At 34.8% G+C, this 14,209-nt stretch overlaps 1 protein-coding gene across 1 annotated transcript; it reads right to left on the bottom strand.

Moving 5' to 3' along the window:
- Nucleotides 1–3,306: 3,306 nt before the first annotated feature.
- On the bottom strand, nt 3,307–5,419 carry LOC130999019 (uncharacterized). Its single transcript, XM_057924488.1, has 7 exons — nt 5,253–5,419; nt 4,354–4,468; nt 4,205–4,267; nt 4,080–4,127; nt 3,948–4,001; nt 3,754–3,811; nt 3,307–3,587 (listed from the first exon to the last, which is right to left on the bottom strand). Exons 2-7 carry the CDS (start codon nt 4,435–4,437, stop codon nt 3,544–3,546), a joined length of 351 nt encoding a protein of 116 aa, XP_057780471.1. The 5' UTR covers nt 4,438–4,468; nt 5,253–5,419; the 3' UTR covers nt 3,307–3,543.
- Between the last annotated feature and the right edge of the window lie 8,790 nt (nt 5,420–14,209).

Below are 14,209 nucleotides of genomic sequence, written 5' to 3'. Positions count from 1 at the left end.
GAATTCCCCCCGACCTGCCTTCAGCATTGCGAAATGCGTATCCAAAGTCATCGGAACCCCATATAGTATTGAATTCCACATCCCCCATTTTTTCCAATTTTGTTTCTTGGATGAAACACACATCGATCTCCTGTTTATGAATCAACTCTCTCACTTCCCTTTTTTTAACTCTACTTCCCAGCCCTCTGATATTAAAAGACATCAACTTCATAAGGAAATTGTTACCTGTTTCTCCCCGGCGCCATCGATCTTCTCAGCCTCACCCAACTCTTTCGCCATCTCCAGATCACCAACAGAAGAAGAAAGGCCAAGTTTTTTCCCGAAATCCCATATTCTCGTCCCTTCCTCCACCAGAATTTGGTTAACTTCTGCAGAAACCTCCTCAGAAATCGGAGCCTTACTTGGGAAACCCTCCCTCTCCTCGTCTCCTTCACCCCCGCTAGATAACAGGAGAGATTTCTCCTTCCCTGCAATCCCTTTCCTCGAAAGCATGTTGGTTGAGTGAGGTTTCTTGATTCTATTTTGCAGCAGGCGATTAAGCCCAAATTTGATTGGAATGTCTCCGCCAAGTCTTTTCCTCCTCTGTTTTTGTCTTCTCTTTTCTCCCTTTGCCTGTCGTTGTGTCTGCTCCTCTGGGTTAACCTGACCTAAGTCGTTATTCGAAAGAGGTTGGCAGTAGAATGGGCCGCGTTCCACAATGCAGTTGGGCCCATTTTTCTCTCCAGTTCCAGCTGACCCAGTCTCTTTACAAAAAAGGTCAGGTCCGCACACAATCTCCTTACCGTTGGGTCCAAAACAAAAAGAGCTGGGTATAGGGCCCAGAATGCTTTGGGTGCATCCCTCTGAAGGCCCATTAGGGCAAGACTGCTCCGCAACTACGTGGGAACCATCCGGATATTCACTCTGCCTCGAAACCTTTCGAAGTGGGTCCCTAGAGCCGTAACTACCTTGGGCTTCCTCTTCTGATTCCTGCCGATCCCATGATTGCACCTCCACCGCATGCAAACAATCATTTTCGGGAGTTGGGACTGCGGCTGTATCCTTGGCAGAAATCGAGGGGTCTCGCAATTGCATTGGTCTTGGGCCTGCCACACCACTGCTTTGCATGGAAGGTAACTCTCCGATGATCTGAGCCGCTGCCGGAAGGACCGAGCCACCCTCCCCCTCCTCATCGTCAAAGAAGCTCTCTTCTTCAGAGGAGAATTCCTCTTCCCGAGGCCGCAAAAAACCAGACACAAGAAGCTCGTCAATCTCCTCCACCCGAATCTTGAAATGAGCTCCATCGATCTTGCATTCGAAGGTCTTATTGATCTGGGCAATGCCTGTTGATATTTGAATAAGTGCCATGTCCAAACGTTCCTTCGACTTTGTGTGTTCATGGATCTTAATAACCATCCCCAAGCGAGCCCCAAAAGCTTCAAAAAATCTGGAATTCCAAGCTTGTAGTGGCACACCGAGCCATTTGGTCCACACCATTCTTTGCGTATTGAAATCCACGTATGTCCACGGCCGGAGCCATTCGAACCAGAACCCGGCCCATTCGTCGAGATCCTTCAGAGCTTCTTCCACAGGGGCGTCACTCACACTTTCAATAAGTGTAAGATTTCCCCCCATATGAGTAACTTTCAGATGCTCTGCACATTCACTAAGAATTTCCTCACCAAATTCATCCCAAAAGAAATCCGTCTTGATGTAACCTGTGTATGCTCTGTGGAGCCAAGCCGATTCCTCAACAGTTGACTGGAACTCAAAGATCTCACCCGGGGGACAAGAAAACCCCGAGTTTGTCCTCCTGAGAACCTCCGCGTAGGAGTTGCCTTCATCTCTTTTCCCCGTCACGAGTTCTGATCTTTTCGCGATTCTAGGACCCTGTGAGACCTTACTCTTCGGCGATGGGAGCCCATTCTCATTCGGATGTGTCCCTCCATTCAGAGCAACTTCCTCCTTTTTTTGCCTTTCAAACCTAGGGATGTAAGCCCTAATCTTGTAGCTTCCAATCCAGGTGTTGTTCAGTTCTTCCAGAGTCCAATTCGAATCCAGCCCCTTCTCAAACCGAACGAAGCCGAAGGGTTTACCCTTGATGTCTCTCTTCCTTGGACAAAACACATCCAAGACTTTACCGATTCTGTTGAAGCTTTTCTCCAAGGTCTGTTTCCATGTGCCTTCCGGAAAATTGTTGAAAAAGAAGGTGATTGAGTTCTCAACGTTCCCCTTCTCATGCTGCTTGACTTGGTTCTCTGATCTGAGCTCGAACTTTGTTTTGGATCTCTCCCCTCTCCTCCTCACCTCCCTCCAAACACCTCCCTCCATTTTACTAAGATGAAACTCAATTATTTAGAGATACGCAAAAAGATTGAAGTCTGGGGCATTTACTCAAACAGGTTCTGTGCTTGGCGCTTTGGTTTTCTTCTTGTCTCTTGCTGCTGTTGGGTCTTGTTTGCGGCATCTCGGCTTTCAAGGTCCCGGTGCGCTCGGCCTTGGGTCACGCCGGGTGCATCTGTGTTGGTAGTTTTCCTCCGGTGTCTCGATCGGGTTCTGCCTCTGAGAAATGGCCGAATCTGAATCCAAATTTCCGCTGTTGCTGCTTCTCGTGAGATAAGAGAATTTTGCCAAGGAATAAGTCAGATTCAGATCTCTCTCTGCTTGCAGGCTGCGTGCTGATCGTCTCTCTGCGGTGGCTGTGTGTGTGTCGATCGCCTCTCTGCTGCTGCTGCTCGGAGGCAGCGGAAAGAATCAGGTGTCGGGGCGGCGAGGCTCAGAGGTGCGGCGGCTCGACGACTGTAGTCTCAGGCTCAGAGATGGCGTGCAGATCGGTGGCCGATTGCGTGCAGATCTGTAGCCGGTTGCGAGCAACGCCGGGCTGGTGGCGAGCAACGCCGGATTGGTGGCAGATCGGCGAAGGCGAGGTGGTCAAAACGTCAAGACATAATATCGAGGTGGCAGATCGGCGAAGGCGGGGTGGCAGATCGGCGAAGGCTCTAATCATCTGCTCTCAAACACAATCCCAACCCAGAATTTCTTGATCCACAAAAAGCTTACGGAATCAGCTTGTTGAGAAGAAATGGCGGATCAGTTGACGGACGATCAGATCTCTGAGTTCAAGGAGGCCTTCAGCCTCTTCGATAAGGATGGCGATGGTTTCCCTCTCTCACTGTTAACATGTTATTTCTGGTTATACTTATCGCTGGGACTCAGATCAATAGATTATGCCACAATATCATATTTTTGTATAGAAACTAGTCTTGCAAAAAAAAAAAAATCAAAAATTCTCTGAAACCAATATCATGAGCTGCAATACTATCACAGTGAAAAGATCAAGAGTAGGAACGTTTAAAAGATTTTGTCTTTCCAAATTCATAGTCTGAAAATATGTGAAATCTCAAACTTATCTACAACAGGAATAAGCTCTGGAAGACCTCTCAATGGGTGCATCTTCCCTTATCGAGGCACTAAAACATCCTCTTTGCACGTCTTTTATTTAGGCGAAACTTCAATATCAACAATGCAGGCGATGTCGGACGACTTTCCCAGGATCGGAGCTTCTTATTCGTTGTTTGCCGCATCTTCGCCTTGGGCAGTGCTTCCATCTACGTGCAGATAAATGATAACGCTAATTACTTCTTGTGTGATGCTGATGCACAATGGGAGAAAAGACCATCTTCTCGGACTATCATTAATTTGTTATCCAAAAACCTAGTGGAACTAACTTCAGAAACTACGCATCTGAGTAAAATATTGACAGGATATGCATACCTTCACCTTCCGATGGCGCACAAGGAGACTTGCGATAGCGTGTTTGCTGTTGAGTTGGCTGAAACAACCCAATTGAAGAAAGAAAAACAATGTGTATCAGAGATGAAAGATCACATAAAAATACATGTTTCTTTATATATATTTAGAATCGAGCAATATCCTTCTTCTATAATACTTCCTCTTGTAACTACTACCTGTAGCTTGGGCCGGAGAGCCTCCAGTGGTCCTTTAGGCTTCTGTCCACCTTGCTGTGGAGATACAAACATAGATGTTAGTGTACTAGGCTTCATGTCGGGCAAAGAGGCTGCAATTACGAAAGTGAGTACCTTTCCCAAAGCCCAATCAGCAGAGTCAAAATAGGCACGTTCGTGATCCTGACATTTGATAAAATTTCATATGAAAGAGTATTCTCAAAATCTACATATGGCATGAAAGAAGCTTATGATAGTACCTTAGAAATCAATGGTTGCTTCTTGGGCATTAACCCACCATATTTATTCTTTGCAGATTCCTCCTGCAAGAAAATACAATATTTGTTTGAATATATACAATCACATACATTACCAGCTTATGTAATATAGAAAATGATCTGAACACAACTTCCTGCTGCGGTGATGGCATGGCCTTCTCAGCATCCTCCATAACAACTTCCGATTGCTCTTTGATTTCCTCAGTGCCTGACATATTCTCCCAACCACCAGTGCACAAGAAAAACCTACAAACACCGTGCCACCAAATGTCTCATAACATTGCCATAGAAACTAAATTCTGCTATCGACAACAGCAAAAGAGACGGTCAAAGCATGTACGGAAACGAAACTATGGCGATTCCCAGATTCAGAAAGAGCTTCAGCTATTCCTCAAATGTACAACTATGAAATTAAAGGATCGGAAAGAGGATAAGTTTTTAAATTTTATATCGACAAAAACCATTGAACAAGTCTAGTTAAAAATATTTAGTCACAAATGAGTTCTTTTCCTCAAAGTACCATAACTAAGAACTCCCCAAACAGACACCATTAATACAATGTTCGGAAACTATTAACTGAATTCTCAGCTACACAATTACTTAATCCGGGAAACAAATTCACACAAACAAAATCCACACAAAATTCAACTATACTGAATCAGCCAAAGTGGTTAACTCGTAAATCAGCTCAATAACAACAGAATCAGCCCTAGAATTCTTAAAAAACGAGTTAAACCACGAAATGTGAAATACGGAACTTCAACAAAATATTTACGACAAATGCGTATGATGAATTCACAAACATTCATTTCAATAAATCTCCGATCACCTACACCGTGACGGATCACAAAATAAATCGCACGAATCCTTTTAGCGCGCCAATGCGTCGAACAAACACGCGTAGTTATTACGAAGAACAACAAAATACGATAAGAAATCACAATCAATCTAAACCGAAGACACAGACAAAATTAGGAATTCACACCGTTTGAATAGAAAAATTAATCACAGAGAGAGATAGAGGTATTGCCTTGGAGGAAATAGGAATTCGAGTATGCTACAACTGCAGATCGATTGTGTGTGTTAATGTCTTATCAGAGAGAGAGAGAGAAAAGAGAGAGGAGAGGGAGAGGTAACCGTTTCAGAGCAAATAAGAATAAATTAGCAGGGGCTCAAATTACATCCATGCCCTTGAGTTCTTCAAAAATTATTTTCACCGATCCCTTTTTAAGTATTTAAAATTCTTCCCAGAAATTGATTTGCTTAAAAATAATAATTTAGAGTTAAACAACATATTTTATAAAGGATAATGCATCCACGTCGCATTTGGACAAATTACAAATACATCTTTTAGTATTCGTGGATACAACTAAAAAGATACTATGTCAATAAATAAGTATTTTATATGTCCAGTTCACAAAGAGTATTTTAAATTTTTAATGCGACAAATTTTAATTTATGACAATCTCAAAAAATACATTAAAAAAATAATCTTCGAATCTAAGACATAATTGTGATCAATATATATAGAAAAAGGAAGGAAGGCACTTTAATAAGTACAACAACAAAAAAAGAGAGAGAAGAAATTTAACAAATTTGATTTACATTGAGGATTTTTTTAGGGCTCGTTTGGTTTTCAGTAAAGGATTATGTAGGATAATTTGTAATCAGGATATTTAGCGTGGATAATGACAAATTATTAATACTGAGTTGGTGTTTGCTATCATGGCTAAATACAGAATATCATGGTTTAAGTTAATCCTAGGGGGAGGTGATATTATTAATCCTAAGAAATCTGGATTAATAATACTGGGTCGTGGAATTAAACCGGGTCATCCGCATTATTACTAAATAATACCAAACACTATATTGATCTGTATTAAATTAGCTAATACAGTGTATTAGCCAATATCAAACACGCTGAAATAATAAATAAATAGCAGTTGCACTCGCACAATGCACAATAAATGCTTTATATTTCTATATTTATATAAAATTAAAATATAATAAAAAAATTAGTTTTAATTGAATATAATTGAGCTCAATATTGAAAAAAAAAAAACGAAGAATCGTAATAATAAAAATTAATTTTATGAAAAGGCAAAAAAAAGATAAAAAATAAAAAATAAAAAAATACTAAGATTTATTCAAAAAACGATGAGAGATGATAGATAGTAATAAACGTTTAATTAACAACTAATTTTATTACTAAATTGATATTAAAACACCGATCGTCGTTCAATTTATTCGATTTCACCTTAATTAAATTCGTGCTCAAACTTGTACCCAAAAGCAAGAAAAAAAAAAAACTTTCTAAAAATAGTTGGTTAATTTGGTCGATAGATTTTTTTAGATAAAATCGACCCAATTAAATAATTAATCTAACACTCATCCATTTATCGCGTAACAATTACGCATCGTCTTGATTATTGATTGGTGCGTTATTCTACACCTATCCCATTGTAATTATCTAATCGTAGGCATAATGTAGGGTCACTTGGCTCCCGATTAAGAAAAATATACTCCCTCCGTCCACGAATCATCTTCCTATTTGTTGTTCGGCACGGGTTTTAAGAAAGCTGAAAAAGGTGGTGTAAAGGTGATGTAAAAGACTAAAAGGGTAGTGTTAATGTATTGTGGTTACTTTTACTAATCTTGCACTAAATATTTGGTATTATTTTATTAGGTGAATTAAATGAAAGCATTTAAATGAATGAATTAGAAATAAATTTTTCAAAAAATAAATAAACTTGAAATTCAGAAAATAAATAAATAAATAAACTGAAAATTCAGAAAAATAAATAAATAAATACATAAATAAACTGGAAAATAAATAAATTAGAAATAAAATTTTCAAAAAATAAATAAACTGAAAATTCGAAAATAAATAAATAAATAAACTGAAAATTGAGAAAATAAATAAATAAACTGGAAATAAATAAATAAGTAAACAAACTGGAAATAAATAAACTGGAAAATAAATAAACTGAAAATTCAAAAATAAATAAATAAATAAACTTTAAATTCGGAAAATAAATAAATAAACTGGAAATAAATAAATAAATAAATAAGCTGGAAATAAATAAATAAATAAATAAATTGGAAATAAATAAACTGAAAATTCAAAAATAAATAAATAAATAAACTTGAAATTCAGAAAATAAATAAATAAATAAACTGAAAATTCAGAAAATAAATAAATAAATAAACTGGAAATAAATATTTCAGAAAATAAATAAACTGAAAATTCGAAAATAAATAAATAAATAAACTGAAAATGAAGAAAATAAATAAATTAACTGGAAATAATTAAATAAATAAATAAACTGGAAATAAATAAACTGAAAATTCAAAATAAATAAATAAACTGGAAATCAGGAAATTCGAAAATAAATAAATAAATAAATAAACTGAAAATTCAGAAAATAAATAAATTAACTGGAAATAAATAAATAAATAAACTGGAAATAAATAAACTGAAAATTAAAAAAAAAAAAATAAACTGGAAATCAGGAAAATAAATAAATAAACTGGAAATAAATAAATAAATAAACAAACTGGAAAATAAATAAACTGAAAATTCAAAAATAAATAAATAAATAAACTTTAAATTCGGAAAATAAATAAATAAACTGGAAATAAATAAATAAATAAATAAGCTGGAAATAAATAAATAAATTGGAAATAAATAAACTGAAAATTCAAAAATAAATAAATAAATAAGGGAGGGTATATATGTCAAAAAAGCAGAGTATGAAGTTAATTGGTGGACAAAATTTTAGAGGCAAACAGGAAGATGATTCGTGGACGGAGGGAGTACTATATAATATACTCTCTCATCTCATAAAAATATAGTGCATAGTATGATACGACGCAGATTTCAAAAATTTTATAAAGTATATAATGATGGAGAAAAAATTCCACATTAATATTTTATGAAAAAATTATTACTATAAATGAAGTATGCATATTTTTATGGGATATACGAAAAAAAAAAAAAAAACTATATACTATATTTTTATGGGACGGAGGGAGTATAAAAGAGGAGTTTTCTTCGTCTATTTTTTCTCTATATTTTTTTTCTCTTCTCCCATCAAATTTTTCATTACATTTTTTCTCTTTTATTTTTTTAATTTTAATATTTTTTTAAATATCATTAAATTTGATTTATAAAAAAATATTAATAAAATTGCGGTTGTATATAAGAAAAAGAAAATAAAGAACCTAGAGAACCCTTAAAAGCACAAAAAAAAAAAAAAGATTAAGGGTCGAACCTCGTTAAAACCTCTATATGGATAACTCAGAGGAAAAAACCCATATAAAGAAAAATATGCAGTTTAAGTTTAAGTTCGTAATAATAACTTTAATATGGTATAAGAATCATAAAAAATTAACTTAAAACGAATATGTTATTAAAATTTTAAAATATTTTATTTTTTTCTCTTTGTTAAAATTTTACAACTTTTTTATTTATATCCGTATATGAAAATATTTATTTATTTATTATGTGGAATACTCTATAATAATAATGTGTATATTAATTTTTATTATCAAATAATTTAAATTTATTTAATAACTATAATTATCATTACACTTTATATATACACTTTATATATAGCTGAAAATTACGTTTTTAAATTCAGAATTTTATTGAGTTATTGATATTTTATTTTTAAATTATATTTTATGTTTTGATTCTGTTTAATATTTATATTATTTATTTAAAATATCATTTAATTTCAATTTAATCATGCATCGCATGCATGCATGGATGTACTAATAAATAATAAATCAATAAAAACAATAAATCTTTTGACAACATTACTCATTACCAAGATATAGTTACAGTGGATAGTCACATTAATCAATAATTCAATATTTAATTGTTTTGAACCTTTACAAAAAATTAGTGCTTTCCCCGTGAAATGCATAAAACTATTTTTTTCATACCAAATAGCGATATCGATTTATTTGAATTATGTCGTTTTCTTTTTTTCTTTTTTTTTTTAAACACAGTGTATGCATAATTTGGATGCATAAGAATGAAAGTACATTTTAAGAAAATGAAATCATCATAAGAAAGACTTCAATCAATAAGTTATAGTGTTATACATACATATGTTAAAATAGCATGTGAAAAACTTAATTTTTTTTAAAAAAAATCTACAACAATTAATTAACATTATATTTTGACTCACCAATAAATTGCTTCGCTCAATTAAGTTAGTTACTTTAAATAACAGAAAATTTAATGCGACGGTGAATTTTATTCTAATCTAGTGGATGCATTTCTGAATAATCAAAACTTACTCTAAGATAATATAATTAAGTTTGACAAATCATACTTAACTAATTGATATTGGTGGTTACTGGTTAGGGTTTAGGGTTACTTTTTCAAATGCTATTTGAGGATTACTTTTCTTAGAATTGTTTTCCTCTTAATTAAAATGCACATTATAATGATAATAATCGCTGTCAAATCATTAATCTACTTTTACAAGTAATGTATTTTCATAAAACATACTTATTTTAACAAAATTCTGAAGGCATAAACCATGACCAAAATAATTTGTGGCCCAAGAAATATGTGTGTGTGGCCCATAAACATTAATACATTATATTGATTTCAGATAAGATATATATAGGCCGGCTATACTTTTTCCTATCTTAGCTTTTACCTAAAGTGCAGGAAAATGCCATTCAAATATTCAATGTCAGAATAATTTCCAAATAGATTTAAGTAGTTTGTAAATTTATTATCACATTAAATGATTGGTTCTAACTCAAATTCCTTTATTATATAGTTAACTTAATTTCTTTTTATAAATTATTGTTGTTATCTTCTACAAAACAAAGATCGTTACTCTTATAAATTTATGATACTAATCACGAATCCTACATAGTATATCTCTCATTTGATCTTAATTAATTTATTATTTTATTATATAGTTTTAAATTGTAGGGAGAAATACATTTCGTCCTAAGAATAATTCATGTCAGAATAACTTAAGTGTATATCCTGTATTAAATTTATATGTAATATCTTACTCAAACTGATTCAAATACTTCCTCATGCATATAAAAAAAACTCATAAGACTGAAATATTTTAGGTAAGGAAGGCTTTATTGACTATAAATAATCGAAGTACACCCGAATTTTAATTAACTAATTACAATTTTTATTTTTTGACAAAAATACATAAATTTTTAATTTTCTTAAAGTTCGGCCCGTATTAAATTTTTGGTCACGCATAATTAATTTATGATTTTTAAATATGGATAAATTTTTAATTCAGACCAAATTCTAGAAAATTAAAAATTTATGAATTTTTTTGACTAAAATTGTTAAAAATCGAAATTAAGTATATTTCATATATTTATAGGCATTAATTATATGAAGACTTTATAATTCCAACCAAATACTGAAAGAAGCAATTGTGAATAGAAACAATAGGGCCGAATGGCCCTATTGAGAATACAAAATCAAAATTTAGCCCTAAATTTAAAAATATCAAAATTTAGTCATTAATTAGGTGGGATGCCTAATTTGCCCTTTCCACCATCGCACTACAGCTCTTCGATTTGGCCCAATCGCTCTGGCGCTCCTCGATTTGTTCCGGCGTGGTTTCGCAGACGCAGACGGAGGGCTCTCACATAGAGCGGTCGTGGCTGCTAGCGCGGTGGAGAAAACGAGTTGCGCCGCGGAGGCTGAGGAAGCGGGAGCGATTGCTGGGGCTCTGGTCGCCAAGCAAAGGCGTAGTGTCGACGGTGCTGCCGCCGTGGACGACGATGGGCTGTCGTTGTTAAACGACATCGTTTCGATTGGGGGAATTTCGAGTTTCTGATTTTTTCTAATTTTTTTGGGCGTGTCTGGGATGATTTTTTGGATCTGATCTGATGAGGCGGCGACGGTGGATCTGATCTGATCGTTGCGCCGCCTCCTCCATCGGCAGATCTGATCTCCGCCTCCTTCGATTTCAGCCATCGACAGATTTGATCTGATCTGATCTGTGCTGCACGTATGGCACTTATGGCACTATTAGTGCCATAAGTGCACACTTCCCCCTAGGGTTTAGATATTCCATTTAGGGTTTAGATTATCCATTTGGGGTTTAGATGTTCTATTTAGGATTTAAATGATGTTGTTTCTGTATTTGTGCTGCACGTATGGCACTTATGGCACTATTAGTGCCATAAGTGCTCAAATGACCATTTTACTTAGTTTTATTTTGAATTTCCGTTGGCACTTTTGGCACTATTAGTGCCATAAGTGCCAACGGAAATCCAAAATAAAACCAAAGTAAAATCTTGGCACTTATGGCACTAATAGTGCCATAAGTGCCTAACCTGACCCGGCACGTGACCCGAGTGCCTGATCCTACCCGGTCCGCCTCATTAAGGGTAAAAACGTCCAAATCAATAAAAATGGACAAATTTTGTGTTTTTTCAATGTGTGACCATAAATTGTGTTTTATGCTTCATTTTGGCTACTTCAAAATTTTACTCTTGTGAATATCTATAAAAAGAAGCAACCAAATACTGCGCTGTAGTTTTTTAACGTTTGTGTGGATAGCGGTCCCCCTTGCTTGCGGTTAATTTTTCATTTTTGTATGATGTAGAGATCAGGTTCAATCCTGTTTGCATGCGGTGTAATTTTTTACCTTTGTGTGGATAGTGCATGTGGTTAATTTTTAATCTTTATGTGGTATAGAGGTTCCGCCTGTGTGCAGATATCTCTTATAATTCTTTATAAAACGACGTTTCTCAATTCACTTAATAAATTGGGTCAATGATTGCTTTTTTACCTATTATAAAAAAAATTATACTACTAAAAATTATTCATTTTGAGTTTGAAAAAATAAAATTGTCCTTATCTAAATTGCAAATTTTGTTGAAATCATAAATTTTGCTCGATCAATACATATCGAGTATTAGTGATAAATACTAATGCTCGATATTTTTCTTCATGGCAAGTCGAATATATCGAACATTAGTATATTTATGGTAATACATTAATGTTTGACCTTTATGAGTCGAGTAATCGAGTATTAGTAGTCTAACATTCTTAAAAAATACATTAATGCTTGACATTTATCGATTACGAGTCGAGCATCAGTACGAACTAATGCTCGGCATAAGGGTAAATTAGTTCTAAATGTATATAATTTATACTTCCTCCGTCCCCAAAATAAGTTCCTCTTTGGGGACGGAACGAGTTTTAAGAAAAAGTGGTAAAGTGTATTGATAGTAGAGAAAAATATGTTATAATTAGTATTGAGAGTGGTGAAAATGTGAAAATGTGTTATAATTGGTATTGAGAGTGGTGAAAAAGTGAAAAGTAAGAATAAATAAATTATTATTAGTGGTGGGGTAGTTGTCCAAAGATGGAAAGAAAGAAAGATGAACTTATTTAAACCATCTTTATCAGCAACCATCCAACCACCCAACTAGGGATGGCAACGGGCCGGATCTGGACCGGATCTCATCAATACCAGATCCAGATCCGTTTTAATCTATCAGATCCAGATCCGGATCCGCGGATCTGAAAATTTTGGATCCAGATCCAGATCCGTCAGATCCGCGGGTCCACGGGTCCAGATCCATGGATCTATTATTTTCGAGTAAATCCAAGTCAGAACCATAATCCACATTGTTACCAAGCATATGCAATTAACTCCAAGTAATTTCAGTCATAAACAATAATCAGAATCAAAATCAAATGCATATTTTCAGTCACATGCAATTAACTCCAAGTCAGAATCAAAATCATGGACATAAATCTAACAAATCATGTTCTGAACATCTAAATCTAATAAGTCAGATGCATGTTTTCGAAAATAATGAATATAAATCTAACAAATTCAACATAATGGACCGAATCAAAATCAAAATCAATCATAAACATCTAAATCTAACAAATTCGTCATAAATATAAACATCTGGTGGAGTGTTCCGAACGTTGGACGGTGGAGGAAGGCAGACGCCGAACGCTGAAGGGAGGCAGACGCTGAACGCTGAAGGGAGGCGGACGCCGGACGCGCTGAAGGGAGTCGGACACCGAACGCTGAACTCGCAAACGCCAGACGGTGAAGTTGGCACCGGAAGATGGCAGCGAAGTTAGCTGAAAAAAGAGTCGGAAAAGATGGGAATTATCGGTGGTGAGATGGGATTTGGCTCCGGAAGGTGGCGCCGAACGGTGGAGAGCGCTGGAGTCCGGAGTTGGCGCCGGATGGAGAAATCAGATATGGGATTTGGGAAGGGGGAGGTGCCGCTCAATGTAGGAGAAATTTAGGAGAAATCAAATATGGGATTTGGGAAGGGGGAGGCGCCGCTCCATGTAGGAGAAATTTAGGGTTTCTTAAGTCTTAGTTCTAATTATAAATAATAGTGTATTATTTATAATTTTTAATATATTTAATATTATTAATAAAATAAATAAAAAAATATAAAAATATATATATTAAATAAAACGGATCCACGGGTCGGATCTGGGTCGGATCCGGATCTAAAATTCTCAGATCCAGATCCAGATCCGTTTTAAAAATTGAGATCCAGATCCGTCGGGTCCAAAATATTGAGATCCAGACCCTGAAAAACGGATCTGGATCCACGGATCTGGACCGGGTCCAAGATCCACTGCCATCCCTACACCCAACCATCCAATCATCTTTAATATTTAATTAATTTCTCCCTCTTCCACATCACTAATATTCATCCCAACCCAACCACCTCTATTTTTGTTCATTTATCAATGACCACCCCAACCATCCAACCACCCAACCACAACATAATTTTATAATTATTTTATTATTATTTTTATTCGTAATAATTTTAATAATATTAAATATAAATTAAAATATTATAAAAAATTAAAATACAAAAAATAACAAACTAATAAAAATTTAAATTACGACAAACTAAAAATATAAATTGCAACAATCCAAACTTAAAATAGAAAAAAAAAAACACACAATACATACTACGCAT

This window comes from Salvia miltiorrhiza, chromosome 8 (assembly GCF_028751815.1).
Source record: "Salvia miltiorrhiza cultivar Shanhuang (shh) chromosome 8, IMPLAD_Smil_shh, whole genome shotgun sequence".
NCBI classification, from domain to species: domain Eukaryota; kingdom Viridiplantae; phylum Streptophyta; class Magnoliopsida; order Lamiales; family Lamiaceae; genus Salvia; species Salvia miltiorrhiza.
Note: the sequence above shows the minus strand (reverse complement) of the source record. Positions and strands in the feature narration are given on the sequence as shown.

What these genes read in the sequence shown, in the direction of transcription:
- LOC130999019 (XM_057924488.1), bottom strand. Translation starts at nt 4,437, where the DNA reads ATGTCAGGCACTGAGGAAATCAAAGAGCAATCGGAAGTTGTTATGGAG. An exon ending in TGCCATCACCGCAGCAGGAA is followed by an intron (nt 4,268 to 4,353) that starts GTTGTGTTCAGA and finishes ATTTTCTTGCAG; the next exon opens with GAGGAATCTGCAAAGAATAA. An exon ending in CTCTCCGGCCCAAGCTACAG is followed by an intron (nt 3,812 to 3,947) that starts GTAGTAGTTACA and finishes GGGTTGTTTCAG; the next exon opens with CCAACTCAACAGCAAACACG.